Source organism: Phyllostomus hastatus, unplaced genomic scaffold, assembly GCF_019186645.2.
Source record: "Phyllostomus hastatus isolate PE091 unplaced genomic scaffold, TTU_PhHast_1.1 phas_scaffold_443, whole genome shotgun sequence".
Taxonomy (NCBI): Eukaryota; Metazoa; Chordata; class Mammalia; order Chiroptera; family Phyllostomidae; genus Phyllostomus; species Phyllostomus hastatus.
The window spans coordinates 1420206-1435511 of record NW_025334031.1 but is presented as its reverse complement, the minus strand read 5'-3'; the positions used below and the strand labels follow the sequence as shown (position 1 = coordinate 1435511).

Below are 15306 nucleotides of genomic sequence, written 5' to 3'. Positions count from 1 at the left end.
GACGCCCGCTCTCCCCGCAGCCGCCCGACGCAGAGCCGGCAGCTCTGCCAGAGCGGCCAGGCGGGGAAAACACACACGAAAGGCACCCAGTAAAAAGGGAAGAAGTTCCACGGTTTCACCTGTAGACGGTCTGATACGTACAAAGGCCTGCGGACTCCTCCAAACACGAACTGCTGTCGGAGTTAATGCATGAACTCAGTGAGGACGCAGGACACAGAATCGTGTTAAAACAAACAAACTCAGCTGCACCTCCCTGACCCAGCGGCTCTCACCGGATGAGCCACGAGAAGCTTTAACACACGCAATTCCTGACTCGTCGGTCGGGGGCGCTGGCCTCTGGCCCCTCCGAGCCTCGGCTCGGAAGAATGACGGCAGCCCATGGCCGTCCGGCGCGAATGCACCGGAATCTCCTCCTCCTGTTCTGTCAGATTGGAAGAGACACGTGCGTTTTCGGGGTGCCGCAGAAGGCGAGTGACCGGGGTGGGCGCACCCCAGGGCGCACGGGGTGGGACATCGCTGCCGTGCACCCACGACAAACCGTCAGAAGGGAATGAAGAAAGTCGTCCCACTTACAGAAGCTCGACCGCGGAGGGGAAGCACGCACCTGCTGAGAGCTGGCACGCCTGGGTGAAGACTTCAAAGGCGCAACGCGTGACTGGGAACGTTCTGGAAGCACTGATCCTGCTGAGAGGGTCGCGCCGCCCAGAGCAGCCCACGGATGCAAGGCCACCCTGTGGAGACGTCCACAGCACCTCTCGCCAAGTCTTGGTTTAACCCTGAGACCTGGGAGGCGCCTCGGAAGACCCTGCGCAGCAGAGGAGGTCGGAGGCCGAGGGGCAGAGCTGGAGGGGCACGTGATCCCGGGCCCCGGCCACTCGGCTTTCGGGGGGCAGACCCCCGCCTCGAACGCAGGGTCCCGCAGAGGCGTGCGCACCCAGTGCTCACGTGGGCGTGAGTCGCGGCAGCCGGAGGCGGCGGCAGCCCCGGTGCCGAGCTGGGGGTGACCGGAGAGCACGCAGACCGCGGACCGCCACTCGGCCTTGGCAAGGGAGACCGCCCTGCCGCCCACCGCCGCCACAGGGCTGAGCCCTGGGGACGCCGTGCTGGGCGACAGGAAGCAGAATGGTGGGGGCTGGGGGCAGGGGTGAGTGGGCCACGGGGGCAGAGCCCGACATTTCTGAGTTTCACGGTCGGGACGAGGAACCTCCTGGACACAGGTGCCGGCCAGAGAGTCGGCGCCAAAGAGCCACGTGCCCCCCCCCCCTTAGCAGCTCTCCGTCAGCCCGGAGCTCCCACTACTGTGCGCCCACGCCCGCGGCCGGGAGGAAGCGAAAGTGGCTGTGGTCGCTCCTTCTGGGGGTTGCGCGCTGGACAGCCACCGCCGAGCCGAACAGCTGCAGGAGCAGCACTAGGAACTCCCACCGCCCTCCGGCCCACCCCCCCAACCCTCCCTGACCCCCCACCCTCGCCCCCGCCCACCCACAGCAGCTCGGGGACGGCGTGCCTGTTCCTGCCAAGCACGCCCACGCAAGTTCCCCGGGCACCAGGACATTCTCTCCGCAAGCACAGGGCAGCTGTCAAAGTGGGGACCCTTCACGCTGACGGGACAGGGCGCCCCAACCCCCAGCACACAGCCCGGACCCGGCCGCGGCGGCGGCGGCGTGCCCTTCCCGGAGGGGAGCCCGCCTGCGCCCTCCTCCCCGGCCTCGGTCCCTTCCGCCTGAGCTGCTCCTTAGACTTCCTTTACATTGGTTGACCTTGACAGTTTCCCCCCATTGCTTTTTGGGGGAGAGAAACATCCATCGGTTGCCTCCCCTAACCGCCGGGACCGGGGACCGAACCCGCGTGACCCTTCAGTTCCGGGACGATGCCCCAGCCCGCTGAGCCGCCCCGGCAGGCGCTGACCTTGCCGCTCCTGAAGCACTCGGCTGGTCCCTGCCTGCGTGGCCCTCCCCGTGGCCTTCGCTGCTGCTCCTGCATGAGACACTCAGGCCTGTGTCTCCGTCAGGACCACGGGGACGCCCTGCCCCCGGGGGTCTCACCGCTGACCGTGCTGGTGGGGTCAGGTGTCCGTCCGTGGGCTTCGTCCCTGGGCAGCGACACTTGGCTTGCAATCGGTCCGTCACACGGGGGGGAGGTTTTGAGAGGATGTGGCTGCAGCCACCGTGCGCAGGGACACACGGCAGCCACCCTTCTCCACGTGTGACTGCCGCCACGGCCACGCAGGTGGGGAGCCCCGTCCACCCCAGACACACGGCCGTCGGGGTGCCCACGGGGCCTGGATTCCATCACGTGTGTGGTCACACCGATGCGCCTGTGGGTGTGTGCGCTCGCTGCCCTGTCCCGGTCATGTGGGTCTGCGGCCTGTGGCCACGGAACCACAGGGTGGCTGTGGCTCAGCGCAGGTGGGAACTGGGGCCTGGGACCCGGCTGCCATTGCAGACCGAGTGGGGCACACTCCAGGTGGAGGAGGGAGGACTGGGCCCTGGGAGAGCCTGGGTGCCACGGGACAGGGTTAGGGTGGGCGGGAGGGCCGGCGGAAGGGACTTCATCCAGGGCCTGAGGGAGGTGGGTGCGGGGCAGGGGCAGGCAGACGGGGGTGCAGGCGTGACCCAAACTAGGACCGGCTGGGGACGGCCCGCAGGTGACGGCTCTGCCGCGGTGGGGAGGGCCCGGGCCGCCCCGGCCGGCAGCCACCTGGCCCACAGTCACCCCCGGGTGCGGACACCAGGGAGGACAAGCAGGTGTCCAAACAAAAGCCCGGCCGAGTGTTCACAGCGGCGCAGCTGGCGAGAGCGCGGGAGCGGCCGGGGGCCCAGGACCCGTGAGTGGACCCTCAGAACAGGGCCAGGTAGGCGGTACCGGCCACCAGCTGCCACCGGAAGGAGCCTGTGTCAGGGTCCCCACGCTGGGAGGGCCCACGGACATGAACCCCAGGCCGGAGACTCCAGAGGCAGAGCGCGGACCCTGGGCGCCCGGGGCGGGTGTGGGGCGTCCTGTCCGGGGGGCGCGGGCGCTCGGGAAGGGCTCCGAGCACGCTCCGAGACGGTGACACGGCACATTGCGTGTTGCGTGTGTTTGACAACGGTAAACCGAGTGTGAGGCGAGGCAGACCCCCGCACAGAGACACACACACACACACACACACACACGGGGGGCAGTCCGAGTCCGATGCCTGGGCACCCACTGGGCTCCACCCCTCACTAGCTGGGCACCCTGTGCCGTGCCTCAGTTTCCCGTCTGTGAAGGAGGCCGCTGCAGGCCGGCGGAGAGGCTCCCGTGGGCGAGTCCACACCGAGCGCCAGCCGAGCGTCCAGGGTCCACTGCCTGCCCACCACTGTGGGGCCCGGGTGCTGGAGCCCGGTTTGCCTGGCTGTAGGGCGGGGTGTCTCTGACAGGCAGGGTCACGGGAGAGCTCTCAGTGTGTGTGTGTGGGGGGGGGTAGGGGGGCCCACCAGGCTCCCAGGCGGACCCCCGCCCCCACCAGCGCGTCCCACCCAGGGGCCGGCTCAGTGCTGCAAACGAGGAAGGACGAGCAGGCCCGCCCTGCTCCTCTCGCCCCCCGCCAGCCGGCCCTGGGCTGCAGGCTGAGCCTTCCGGAGGTTTGACCACAGTGAGTCAGGCCCGTGGGTGGGAGCCCCCGGGGACCAGCGGGGTGGGGAACCCCCTGGGCCTCACTCTGCCTAGAAGGTGCTCCCCCAGGCACCCAGCCAGGGGGAGGGGTTGGAGGGGGGTCAGGGGGGGGGGGGGGGGGTCAGGAATCTCTTCTCCCAAAAGACAGAAGCCTTGGCTGGCTGCCCGCCCCCCCCCCCAAGAGCCCTTCTCTTCCTGCCCTCCTGGGTGCCCCAGTGAGTGGGGGGGTCCTGGGGTTGAGTGTTGGCCCACAGCTACGAGCCCCCCATACGGTGGGGGCCCCAGGAAGGTCAGGGTGTCCTCCCAGTGCCCTGGGGACAGGACGGGACGCCGCCATGCTCACAGGAGCTATCCCAGTCACTCCTCAAACGAGCGGGGGGTGGCAAGGCAGGCACAGTCCCCCTGCACCCACGGGGCACCGGGCGCATGAGCACAACCAACCAACCAGGCTCGGCCGGCGAGAGGCCCCCTGCGCAGCAGCAGCAGCAGCAGCAGCGATGAGGAAGGACCAGAGCCCGGACAGACAGACCGCAGCCCTCAGCCAGCGAGGGGTGTGGCCTGCAGGAGGGGGCGGCAGGCGGGCGGGTGGGGGGGGGGGCAGGCACAGGGACCCGAGGACACGGCGCTGCCCCTGCGAGCGGACGGCCTCTCAGAGGAGGGGCTGCTGGTACAGGACTCCCTCTGAGCGGCGAGTGGGGGGCCCTGGTGCCTGGGGGGCCCTGGTGCCTGGGGGGCGGGCGCCCAGCTGCAGGCACCCCTGCTCCGTCCTGCAGCACCGAGACCAGCCGTCCCCCGTGCTGTCTGCAGGGCCCCAGCGCCCGTGTCACACTCATCTGCCTCCTGTGGCTCATCAGGGGACCCTCCAGGCCACACCCCAGCCCCCCGCAAGAGCCTTGTCAGGCCAGGGGAAGAGCCCACCCCCGCCCACCCCACTGACCCGGGGCAGGGGGTGGGGCAGACGGTCAAGGCCGGTCCTGACCTCCTCCAGACCCCGCCTCCCGCCGGGCCCCAAGGTGCCGCAGGGGGATAAACCCACTGCCCCCTGCGGAGGCTCCTGCCCCGCCCAGCAAGGCCCCCCCCACCACGGGTCACTTCCTGCCTGGCTGGAGTGCCCCACTCACCCCTGCGCTTTCTGGGAGTCCCCCTCGGGCTCCCGCGCCCCTGAGGGGCCTGCAGGTGGGCAGGTGCTGGGAGAGGGTGGGGGGGTCCACGGGCGTGATCACAGGCAGCAGAGCAGGGACTGGGTGCTGGCGACTGGAGGCCTGGGCCCCCACCTCTGCCGGCCCCAAGCTGGTGGCTGGGGACCTTCGGACCCTTGGGCCTTGCTGACCACACTGCTGGAGCTCAGGGGGCTCCCTGGGAGGGGGCCTTGACCTGCAGACTGGCGGCAGCAGGCACAGGAGGGCAGAGGGGTCGGGGCTGGTGTGAGTGCAAAGGGCCAGGGTGAGAGATGGGGTCGTGGGGCAGGGCGGCAGGGCCGCAGGGCCGCAGGGCCCCCCTTGCTGCTGGGCACTCCTGGGTGCGGGCCAGTCCCCCGGGCGGGTGGCTGGCGTGCCTGCAAGGCAAGGCTAACCCGGGCCGGGCCCATGTCCACGTAGGACTGTGGGCCCAGAGCAGGAGCAACGAGGGCTGGGGTCCCCCCTGGGCCTCAGCACGGACCCACAGGCCCTACTGCCGCCGGCCCAGGACTCCAGGCACACCCCAGGGGCCCGGGCCTGGAGCTGGACGCAGTGCTGGGATGGCACAGCTGCCCCCGCGGGGCCCAGAACTCCTCGGTGGCCCCACTTCCTCTTTCAGTGCCCGAGCCCCCCGCTGACGGCAGCCCCCGAGGCAGCTGGAGGGCCACCCGCAGGGACAGGCTGGGTGGCACCCGGTCCCCCTCCACCCTCCAGCACGTGCTCCCCGAACAGGGGCCTGGAGCCCCGCACTCGGCCCCTGGGGACACGCAGTGGGTGCTGCTGGTGCCCGGCGGGCGCTGAGGCCGGGGAGCTGCCCGCTGCTCAGGGCATGGGATGCCTCGCACGCAGAAGGGCACCCTGCGCTCCGCACCAAAACCGCCTGGTCCTGGTTCCCAGAGAGGACGGCCGAAGCATTGAAGGGTGGAGCCACCATGAGGCCCGCCTGCCACCTGGGGTGCAGCCCCCCGCCCCTCTACTGGGCAGGCAGGGCCCCTCCGGACAACACCAGCCAGCACCCCGGGGCCGGGGCACTGCCAGCAGCCAACTCTGCCAAGGGTGTCCCGGCCTCCGGGGCGGGGGGTGGTCGTCAGCGGCGGGTGGCAGGGGCTGGGAAGGGTGCGTTCCCCTGGGCGAGGCCGACAGCAGAGGCGGGCGCCCCTGAGGCCTGGCAGGCATGGGGACAGCGAGGGTGCCGCCCCGACTCTCTTCCAAGACAGTGGAGGGAGCGGGGAGCCGCAGCCCCCACGGCCAGCGGCACGTCAGTCCCTTGCCCCTCTGAGGACAGCAGCCCCACGACCGGGAGGGACAACGCCCAGCACCTCAGTTCCTCCCCGCTTCTGCTCTGTGAACCCACCTCCTGCGGAGGGGCCGGCACAGCAGGGACCTGCTTGGTCTGGGGGCGGGGCCTGCTTGGTCTGGGGGCGGGGCTGTAGGGGCGGGGCCTGTGGCCCTGGAGTGTCCAGGCTGCCCCTTGGCCAGGGCGTCACCTGTCCTCTTCAAGACCTTTTCGCTGATCTAGGCCTCAGTTTCCCCAGCGGTAGGACAGGGCAGCGAAGCCGGAGCGTGTCCGAGTCTGAACAAGGAAGGTCATGTCCAGCCCTCTCGTGCAGCAGCGGCCCCGCCCACCCTGCAGAGCCCCGCCCCCAGTCTCCAAGCCCAACCAGGGCCCAGTCTGGGGACAAGCTCCCCTCCTGGTCCCCAACTGTGTTCAGCTCCCTCGGGCAGTCCACCCAGGCGATGGCTGGAAATCACCCCAGGGGTGGGGGCACAGCAGGGTGTGTCATGGCCGTGGGATCGTTCCATCCTCGGCCACACGTCCTGGGCAGAGAGGCCTCAGGAAGAGTCAAGGGACTTTCCTGAATCCCCCGGGGTGACCTGGGGAGTGGCTCCCGGCCAGGACAGGAGGGAGTGCCCCCCCACCCGCCACCCCTCCAGCTCCCTGGGGAAGGGCAGGTCGAGTTATGAGCCAGGCAGGTGCCACCAGGAAGCACCCAAATCCAGAACCGCCCGGTAAGGCTCAGCTCCCGCCACTGCCTGCCGGGCTGGCAGCGACCTGCCCGCCCCCAGGAGGTGCCGCGGTGAGGGGCTGGGCCGTCCTCCCTGGGGGCTGTGGGGGCTCGGGGCACGCTGTCCCCACCCACACAGGGAGCTTCGGGCTGCGGGGCAGGCCTGCCCAAGGTGCACGCCAGTCTCACCCTTCGGGGTCTGCCGGGGGACCGTGGGGAGCCCAAGCCCATCCCCTCCAGAGCCTCCTCAGGCGCCCCCGGCCAGGCTGCTCCCCGAGAAGCACCACGCCCACCGGCCTCTTCTACCTGGGCGGGCCGGGCCTCAGACGTGCCCGGGCAGCACCCCCGGCTCGGCCTGGCCACCGTGGGCACGTCAGGCCAGAAGCAGAGGCCCTCGCTGGGTCTGGGAGGGGGTCGGCACAGGCCGCCTGCAGGCAGAGCTGCCCCGAGCGGCTGCCCCAGCTCCCAGCAGCCCCCCCGCCCCCGCCACTGCCCCCCCAGACGCAGCTCGTCCAGCTCCCACCATGAGGGCAGGACCAGAGGGAGGGGCCGGCACGGGGCGGGGGCTGCTCAGAGCCAATCAGGGAGCCCTGACGCCCTGTGCCAGGTCCGAGGCCAGCCCTGACCAGTGGGGCGAGTGTCTGTCTGGCCCCCCCCCCTTCAGTGAGCTGCCCGGCCCGGGGGGTGGGGAGCGGGGGTGAGTCTCTGCAGGCAGACCCCGGACCGGCAGTCGCGTGCTGGGCGCCCAGCCACCATCGCCCTGTTGCCCCAACAGCTGCCGGCCGCAGGGAGGCTCCCAGGAGGGCCACGCAGGTGCGGGCCACAGCCCTGGCTGCCAGCCCAGCGTCAGGGTGGAGGGGGTTCCCGGGGACACACCCCCTCCCGCAGGGCCGCGGCCTTGGAAGGTAGCGGGCCCACAGTTCCACGAGAGGAACTTTCTCCCTCCGCCCTCCACCCACAGAGCTGGCTCTTCCCCTCAGGGCGGACCAGACCCCCACCTTGTCCGCGTCAGCCCGACTGCCCTCCCACCCACAGGGACCCCAGACCTCGGTGAGCAGGGCCCTGCTGTGGGCTGGAGGGGCCTGACCCCTGGGAGAGCTGGGGTGCCCCGCACCGGGGCCCTGACCACCTGCACAGCCCCAGTCTCCCCAAGGACAGGACGCAGGCCGCCCAGGGCCCAGGCCGGGGGCAAGCTCCCCTCCTGGTCCCCTCGGGCAGTCCACCCAGGATGGGGAGTGGCTACACAGGACCCCAGGGTTGTGGGGGGCAGTGGGGACGTGGCCTTGGGGTCATCTCATCACTTATTTAATAAAAAACCCCATCTATCATTTTCAACCAATATTTTTAAGGTAGAAAATTCAGATTAAGCAGACGTGTAAAAACTACCACCCAGAACCCGCACCCAGGGGTGACCACGGAGACCGTCAGCATCGCCTCCCAGCAGCCGCTCCTCGAACCCACTCCAGGGAGGGGCCCCTTGCTGAGCATGGAGCTGGGTTCACTCCGAGTGGCCCCAGGAGTAGGGGCCCCGTCGGAACCAGATGGCCGGAGACGGACCGGGTCGGGACACTGGGGGCTTTGGGACCCCCAGCAGAGGGAGTCCCCGGGCAGCCGCGGGCTCCCTGGGGCGTGCAGACGGGATGGGCCCTGCCAGGCCGACGGAAGCCGGGGGGGCGTCTCAGGAAGGGGGGGTCTCAGGAAGGGGGGTCTCAGGAGGGGGGGTCTCAGGAAGGGGGTCTCTGGAAGGGGGGAGGCCCCAAGTCCCCCCAACCCAGCTTCAGATCCTGCTCTGCCCCCCTTGGAGCTCCCAGAGAGTCCCCGAGGGACCAACTGCCACCCAGGCCAGCCCGGAAGCCTCGGAGAAGCCCGTGGACGCCCCCGGGGCAGCGTGACTTTGAGGCGGCCGGAGCTCAGCAGCGAGGCCTTGATAAGAGCGCTCAGGGGGAGGGGCCTGCCCGGGGCACAGGCCAGCTGGGCCACACAGCCCCCAGCCCCGCCCATCCCCCCAGTGCCAAGGGCAGCCAGAACATTCCAGCACTGCCCGGGGAGGTGCCTGGGAGGTGCCTCTCCTCCTCCAAGTCCACACGGGACCTTGAGCCGACCGGCCTCTGACTCAGGGGGCAGACCTGGGGCAGACCCGTGGCAGGGGGCAGCCCCCGCTTCCCAGGCTGTGGGGGCTTACAGAGCCCCCCACACCCGTCTCCTGTTCTGTCTCCATGCCGTGAGGCAGAGACGGGCCTCTCCAGGGACACGGGGAGGTCAGCTGGCCACCTGCGGGCACACAGACAGGGAACTGGGATTCCCTGCTGACAGCACATACACCAGGGCCCCCGGGGCTCACCCTGCTCCCCAGCTCCCTGAAAGGCCCCTGCCTCTGCCCCCACCTGTGCCCCTCGCCCAGCCCCACCCAGCAGCTTGAGAGGCTCCCACCAGGGTGGGACCCCTGCCCCCGAGACCCTCCACGGCTCTTTAGAGCCTCTGCAGAAACCTGGACTGGTGGCCGGGCCGAGCGGCCCCCACAGAGCCCGCCAGTACCCCCTGCCAGCCAGGGTGGGTCTCCTTCCGGCGCCTGCAAACGGCCATCTGTCCCTCCGTCCATCGCTCATCCGCCCACCCTCCTGCCCAGCCCACTGCCGGCCTCTGCGGCTGCTGGTCTGCACCCACAACGCCCACCCTCCCCTCCGCCCCACCAGCTGCCCCGGGCCGCTGGATGGTCAGGTGGGGTCCCCAGGAGCAGCCACCCCACCGGGTCACGAGCCCCACAAGAGTGAAGTGAAGCGTTCCTCTTCCCCGCCCCACACCCAGGTGCGCAGGAGAGCGGGAGGCGTCCGCAGGACCACCGAGTACACAGGTGCCGCCCCCGCCCCGCCCCGCCGGGGGCCCGTGGGGCCAAGACGGCTGGCACCCGATCACAGCTGCCACTGGTCAGCACGCTGCAGAGGCCGAGGCCTCGGCCGGGAGCCCCCCAGGCAGGAGCAAAGCTCAGAGCGAGGACAGTGGTAGGGGTTGGGGGGGTGGGGAGCTGCAGGCTGCTGGTGCCCCAATGCTGACCCCTCCGGCCACCCCGCTCGGGTCCAGAGGCCTGTCTGCCTCGTGCGCTGTGACACGGTGGCCTCAGGCACAGCACACTGACCCTCCCACACCCCCTGTGTCCAGAACCCACGAGGCTTCCCTCGCTCTCTGGACGGCCCGGACCGAGACGCTGAGCCACCTCCTACGTCTCTGCTTTGGCTACACTGGCCCAGGACATGCAGACAGACCCTGTCACCAGGACGGACCACAGGCCAGCGGACCCCCCAACCGCAGAGGTGGCAGGGCTGTCCAGAGCCACCACCGCTGACAGACCCCCAGCGGACAGCTGGGCAGGGAGCCCAGTGGCTGCTGGGAACAGGGTGGCATCTGTCACTCCATCCATCCGTCCGTCCTTCCGTCCATCCACTCACCCACCCATCATTTCTCCACCTGTCCGTCTGCCCACCCTTCTACCCACCCACCTGCCCTTTAGCAGCACCTGCCCCTGCCCCACAGCAGCCAGAGCCCCGCCTCTGGGGGCCAGGCACCGCCGTGGTGCGGCCAGCTGGGACCTGGATGGACGCTGAACTCCCCTCCATGGGGGGCAGGGCCCCTCCTTGGCAGTGCAGTGGGGCCAGGCACCACGGCGCAGCCGGGAGAGAGGATGAGGACTGCCCCACCCTCAGCCTGGGCTCGGTGCCGTCCCGCCTCGGCCCAGGAGGGTCCCCACGGGTGTCCCCTCCTCCACGGACCCTGGCTCCTGCGTCCCACCCTTCCCGGAGGGCTCCCAGCCCCCTTGGAAGTCAGCCCGGGGTGCAGGCGAGGGGCGGGTCTGGCTTGCCCCCCTTCCCCGGGCCGCCCAGCTGCGCATCCCACGGCCCGTCTCTTTTCCCCGCGGCCTGAGACGCCGCCTGTGTCTCTGACCGCGCTGTCCTGCACCCTCCCGCCGACACGGGCTGCCTGTCCCATTCCGGCTTGCCCCCACCAGTCCCGAGACCGCCGTGCGGTTTCCACGGCCCAGGCTCTAGGTTCTCTCCCGTTTGGAGATGCCCCAGCCCAGAGCTCGGGGGCGGCGGCGGGGATGTCCACGAGAGACCAGCTGGAGGAGGGCGGAGCGGGAAACCAAACTGTCCAATCCGTCAGGACCCGGGGTCCAAAGCCCGTGGTGCCCAAGGCTCCCCTCTGCCAGCGGCGTTGGCGGGGGCACCTCCGGGAGGGAGCGACACCCGCCCCCCGCCCCCGCTCAGGGCTCCTGCTCCGCACTGCGCTGGCTGTGCTCAGCCTGGAGGTGGAGGAGGCCCCGCCCACCCCGTGCGGCCGGGCGTCTCCGCACACAGAAGGGCTCCAGGGCCGGGGAGTCTGCAGTGGTCAGAGGGTGGGGGGGGGTCTCCATCCAGCCAGCCTGCCTTCAGCCCCTGGTTTGGGAAACCCTGGGTCGTCTTCGCCTGGGACCCAGCAGCGAGGGACGCAGGACACAAGGACGCAGGATGAGAGGACGCCTGCGGTCCCCGGTGGCAGCCAGGCGAGGAAGCGGCAGCGCTGGACGCACAGATGGTGGTCTGTCCCGAAGCATCGGGCTGGGGCTGGGCAGTGTCCGGGAGGGACCGCCGCAGGGACAGCTACGGCGAGACCGGGGTCCAGGGGGCTGCATGGGGCGAGCTCCGAGCGGAATCCGCAGCGTCCCCGGGAAGCGGGCTCTGAGGGACAGGCGGTGGTCTCAAGGGGACGATGGAGACAGACTGACCATCCTCCCTACCGGCCGCCACGGACCTGCCTCGCGCTCCGCGCCCTCCCCCGGCCGGCTCCCCGAAGGGTCTGCAGGGCCCACCCCACCCACCGCAGCCGGCGGCCCCGCCGGGCACCAGGAGCCTCCACACGGGGCACGTGGCCATGACCCGGCCTCCACTTTCGGAAAGGTGGGCAGGCTCCGCCCGAGGAACGGCCAGGGCCCGCTTCCAGCACCCGCCGTCAATGATTAACGCCGCCGCTGTGAAGGTGCCGCTGCCGCCACCGTGCCCGCCGGTTCCCGGTTCCGGGGAGAGGCAGGGGCGGGAGGGCGGGGCCGGGCGGCTCCCGGACCGGGCCTGAGAGCCTGGCCCCGTCCACTCACCCCGGGACCCTCTTCTCAGCCACACGGGGTCGCGCAGCGTCCCCTAACCACCGGGGACGCTGGCCGGGAAGGGGCGCTGGGAGCCCCAGGAGGACACTGGGTCACGGAGGACGGGGCACGTCCAGGCCCTGCGTCTGGAGACGGGGATGAGAAGCAGCTGGGAGAGTCTGCACCTGTCACCCCGGGAGCGGGGTGAGGGGAGGGGGAGGGGCCCGGGCAGCCCAGCAGCCAGGGCGCGGTGCCGTGGAAACCCAGGCCCCCACTCCAGTCCGGGCATCGCCCCAGTGCGACCCACCGGACTCACCCGGCCGAGGCCCAGTGGTGGTGCTCCCAGCACCACCCCCCCGGCACCCTCCGCCCCCCATCGGGGTACAAAGTGCCTGGACAGGGCACGAGGCGGCAGGAAACCCGTGGGCAACGTCCTGACCCCGGTGGGCAGGGCAGGCGCACGCGGGCGGAGGCAGGGGCTCCCCGGTGAGCGGGAGGGGACAGGATATCCTGGCCGGCTTCACGCCCTGCACCGGGGAGAGGGCGCCCAGCCCTCGGCTCCCACCCCAACCCGCCCCCCCACACACACACGCACACGCACACACACGTCTGCGGCCTCAAGGCCAGGCCCGGCCGTCCCACCTGGCAGCTGCGCCGGGCCCAGGTGGCACGTGGCCCCACCCCCACCAAGGACACAGCCAGCCCTTTCCCAGCCACTGTCTCGGGCGAAGCTCGGAAAGACACCTGGAACGCTGAGGCCCTGAGGCTGCCACCCACCCCCGGTCATGGGGCTCAGCCCCAGGGCACCCCGCAATCCCTGCTCCCCAAAGCACGTGTGAGGCCTGGCTGACGGCCCGGAGACGTCGGGGAGGGGGCGGGTGAGGGACACCTGCTGGGCCAGGGCCCACCCCCACATGGGGAACCTCTGCAGGCATGCGCTCCCCGGGGCCAGCACGCCCGGGGCCCAGGGAGCGGAAACACGGCCACCTGGCGAGCATCCCCTTCCCGCCCCCACCCCCGCCCCCACCCCCGGGAAGCCGCCCGGCCCGCCAGCCCCGCGGACAGAGGCTGGGCAGAGGCAGCGTCTGCCCAGCGAGCTTCCGAGCGCCGAACAATCACAACCAGGAAGAAAACACGCGCTCGTGCAGACTTCCTCTGGGTGCGGCGAGCCTCTTCCTGCGCCCGGCACGCAGGCCGTGCCTGCCCGCTGGCCTGCGTTCCCAAGCCCAGGGCATCTGGGGGTCCCTCACCCAGCAGTCCCCAGCTCGGAGGGGGGTGCACTGCAGCACCCACTGGCAGCCCTCCGCCCACACCGCCCGCCTCCGCCGGAGGCTGGTACCCAGGCCACGGGATGGCCAGGCAGTGGGACAGAGACCCCCCCAGTCCCGGGTCTGTCGGGGAGCTTGGGGTGCAGCAGGCGAGGGCCAGGAGGGAGCCCACGTGCAGAGGCACGCCCGCAAGCCTGGCCCTGGCTGGGAGTCTGCACGGCGGGGCACTGGCCTCGAGTGGGGTCCCTCGAGGTCCGTGCACAGGAACAGCCGCCGCCGAGCCACCCCGGCTGCAGCTCGGGCAGCACCCACTCCCACAGACTGCGGCGGCGGCCACGGCGCAGCGCCCACGGCGCAGCGCCCTGCAGTGCAGGGGCAGGGGCGGGGAGAGGCTTCAAGACGGAGGCCCGTCCGTGCCTTTGGGGCGGTGTTTGCTGTCCCCCTCACCCCTGGGCGTAGAAGGCAGCCACCCCAGTGCACGCACACCCAGCGGCCCAAGGGTGAGAGACAGAGGCCGCCGTGCCCACCCTGCCTCACCTCAGCAGGTGGGCCCGGGACCCGTGGCACCCCCCCCGGACCCCCGTGGGAGAAACTAGGGCTCTGGACACCCCCCAGCAAGGTCTGTCCCGGCCCCAGGCCGGAGCAGAGGCAGCAGGAAGCCGGGAGGCAGCCGCCCCCACCCCCTCCCCCCCGGCCCCCGAGACCAGCATGGGCACAACCACGCGAAGGCTCACAGGACAGAGGCTGGCATCGGACCAGGAGGCAGCTGGCCAGGCGGCCAGGAAACAGGGCCACGGACAGCAGCGGAGGCAGGCACGCCACTTCCTTGTGCCCCCGTCCCCGAGCAGCACAGCGCCCTGCCCTGCGCAGGTACGCCGGCCGCTCGGGGAGGAATTGGAGCCACCTGGTAACAGCAGGGGCCAGGTGCCGCCGATAGGGCGCCGCGTCCCCCGGGGCACGGCCTCCTCGGATCAACGGCTGCAAGCCGGGGGCCTGCCCCACCTTCCACGTGCCCCTCCAGTCTCCGCCGCTTGGTCCCAGGTCCCATGAGCTCACCCAGGTGTGGTGCTCCCGACCGCGTGCCGGCCCCTCAGGGACCGCCACCTGGCCTGCCGCCCGCGGGGCAGGCTTGCCCCCCGCTGGGTGGGGAGACCCCTCCCCGGGGCCTGCCTGGACCAGGAGAGTCTGGGATGCTGATGCAGGGACCCGCCCCTCCTGGAGACTCCTGAGCTGAGGGTGCCGGTGGACCCTGGGGAGCTCTCTCCCCACGGCCAAGAGCGTGCCCGCAGGGCACACACCCCTGCCCAGGGTGACGACCACCTGCACCGTCCCTCCAGGAGGAGTGCAGCCAGCCGCTAGGCCGAACACCTCTCTCCAGCTGCCCCCCCGCCCCCAACGCAGACACCTGCCTGGACAGGGCCAGCGGGGAGCGCCCCACGCAGCCAGGGGGTGTCCCGCACACGGTCAGAGCCAACCGGCCCTGAACTTCTAGGGACAGTCTCCGCGTGGTTTCTGTTTCTCCCTTAACCCTTCCTTCCCTGCCGGCTGGTCTGAGGGGCCCCGCAGCCGGGGGCACAGTCCCGGCAGCAGCAGGTGGCAGGGGCGCAGCGCTCCCGCACGAGCCCCTCCCCGCGCCCCCGCGGAGGGAGCCCCTCTGAGAGTGCCCTTGCCTGCAGCGGTACTCACACGGCGAAGTGGTAGACGAAGCACTTCCAGCCCGTGGGGCGCTCGAGGAAGTTGTAGACCCGACCCTGGATGTGGGTGCGCGCGAGCAGCGGGCGGCGCGCGCTGTAGATGGAGACGCGCGGGTCGAGGCTCACGGGCGGCCGCGGGCCGAGGTCGGCGGCGTTGGGCTGCGCGGCGGGCACATAGAACGCGCCGGCAACCGGGCGGTCCTCCGCCAGCTCCAGCGAGAAAGGGGACTTCTTGGCCAGGCCCGCGCTGCCCCTCCGCGCGCCCGGCAGGCGGCCCCAACCCCAGCGCTTCCTCTCCGCCTGGGGTGCGGAGGAGGCCGTGGCCATGGCCAGGCAGGACCCGCGTGGGCTGGCCGGGAGCAGCAGCAAACGCCGGCGTCGGGGCGCAGCGCGGGAGGCCGCTGCCCGCCTAGCCCG

At 71.3% G+C, this 15306-nt stretch overlaps 1 protein-coding gene across 4 annotated transcripts in view; it reads right to left on the bottom strand.

Moving 5' to 3' along the window:
• The window catches only part of KCNQ1 (potassium voltage-gated channel subfamily Q member 1), a 210838-nt gene extending 195532 nt beyond the window's left edge, over positions 1-15306 (bottom strand). For 3 of the 4 annotated variants that reach the window (XM_045821117.1, XM_045821120.1, XM_045821118.1), the window contains exon 1: positions 14882-15306. In XM_045821117.1, the coding sequence (XP_045677073.1) occupies positions 14882-15216 (335 nt within the window). In that variant the 5' untranslated portion in view covers positions 15217-15306. Of the gene's footprint in view, positions 1-13929; positions 13962-14881 lie in introns of those variants that run through there. The other variant, XM_045821119.1, reaches the window with a different exon arrangement.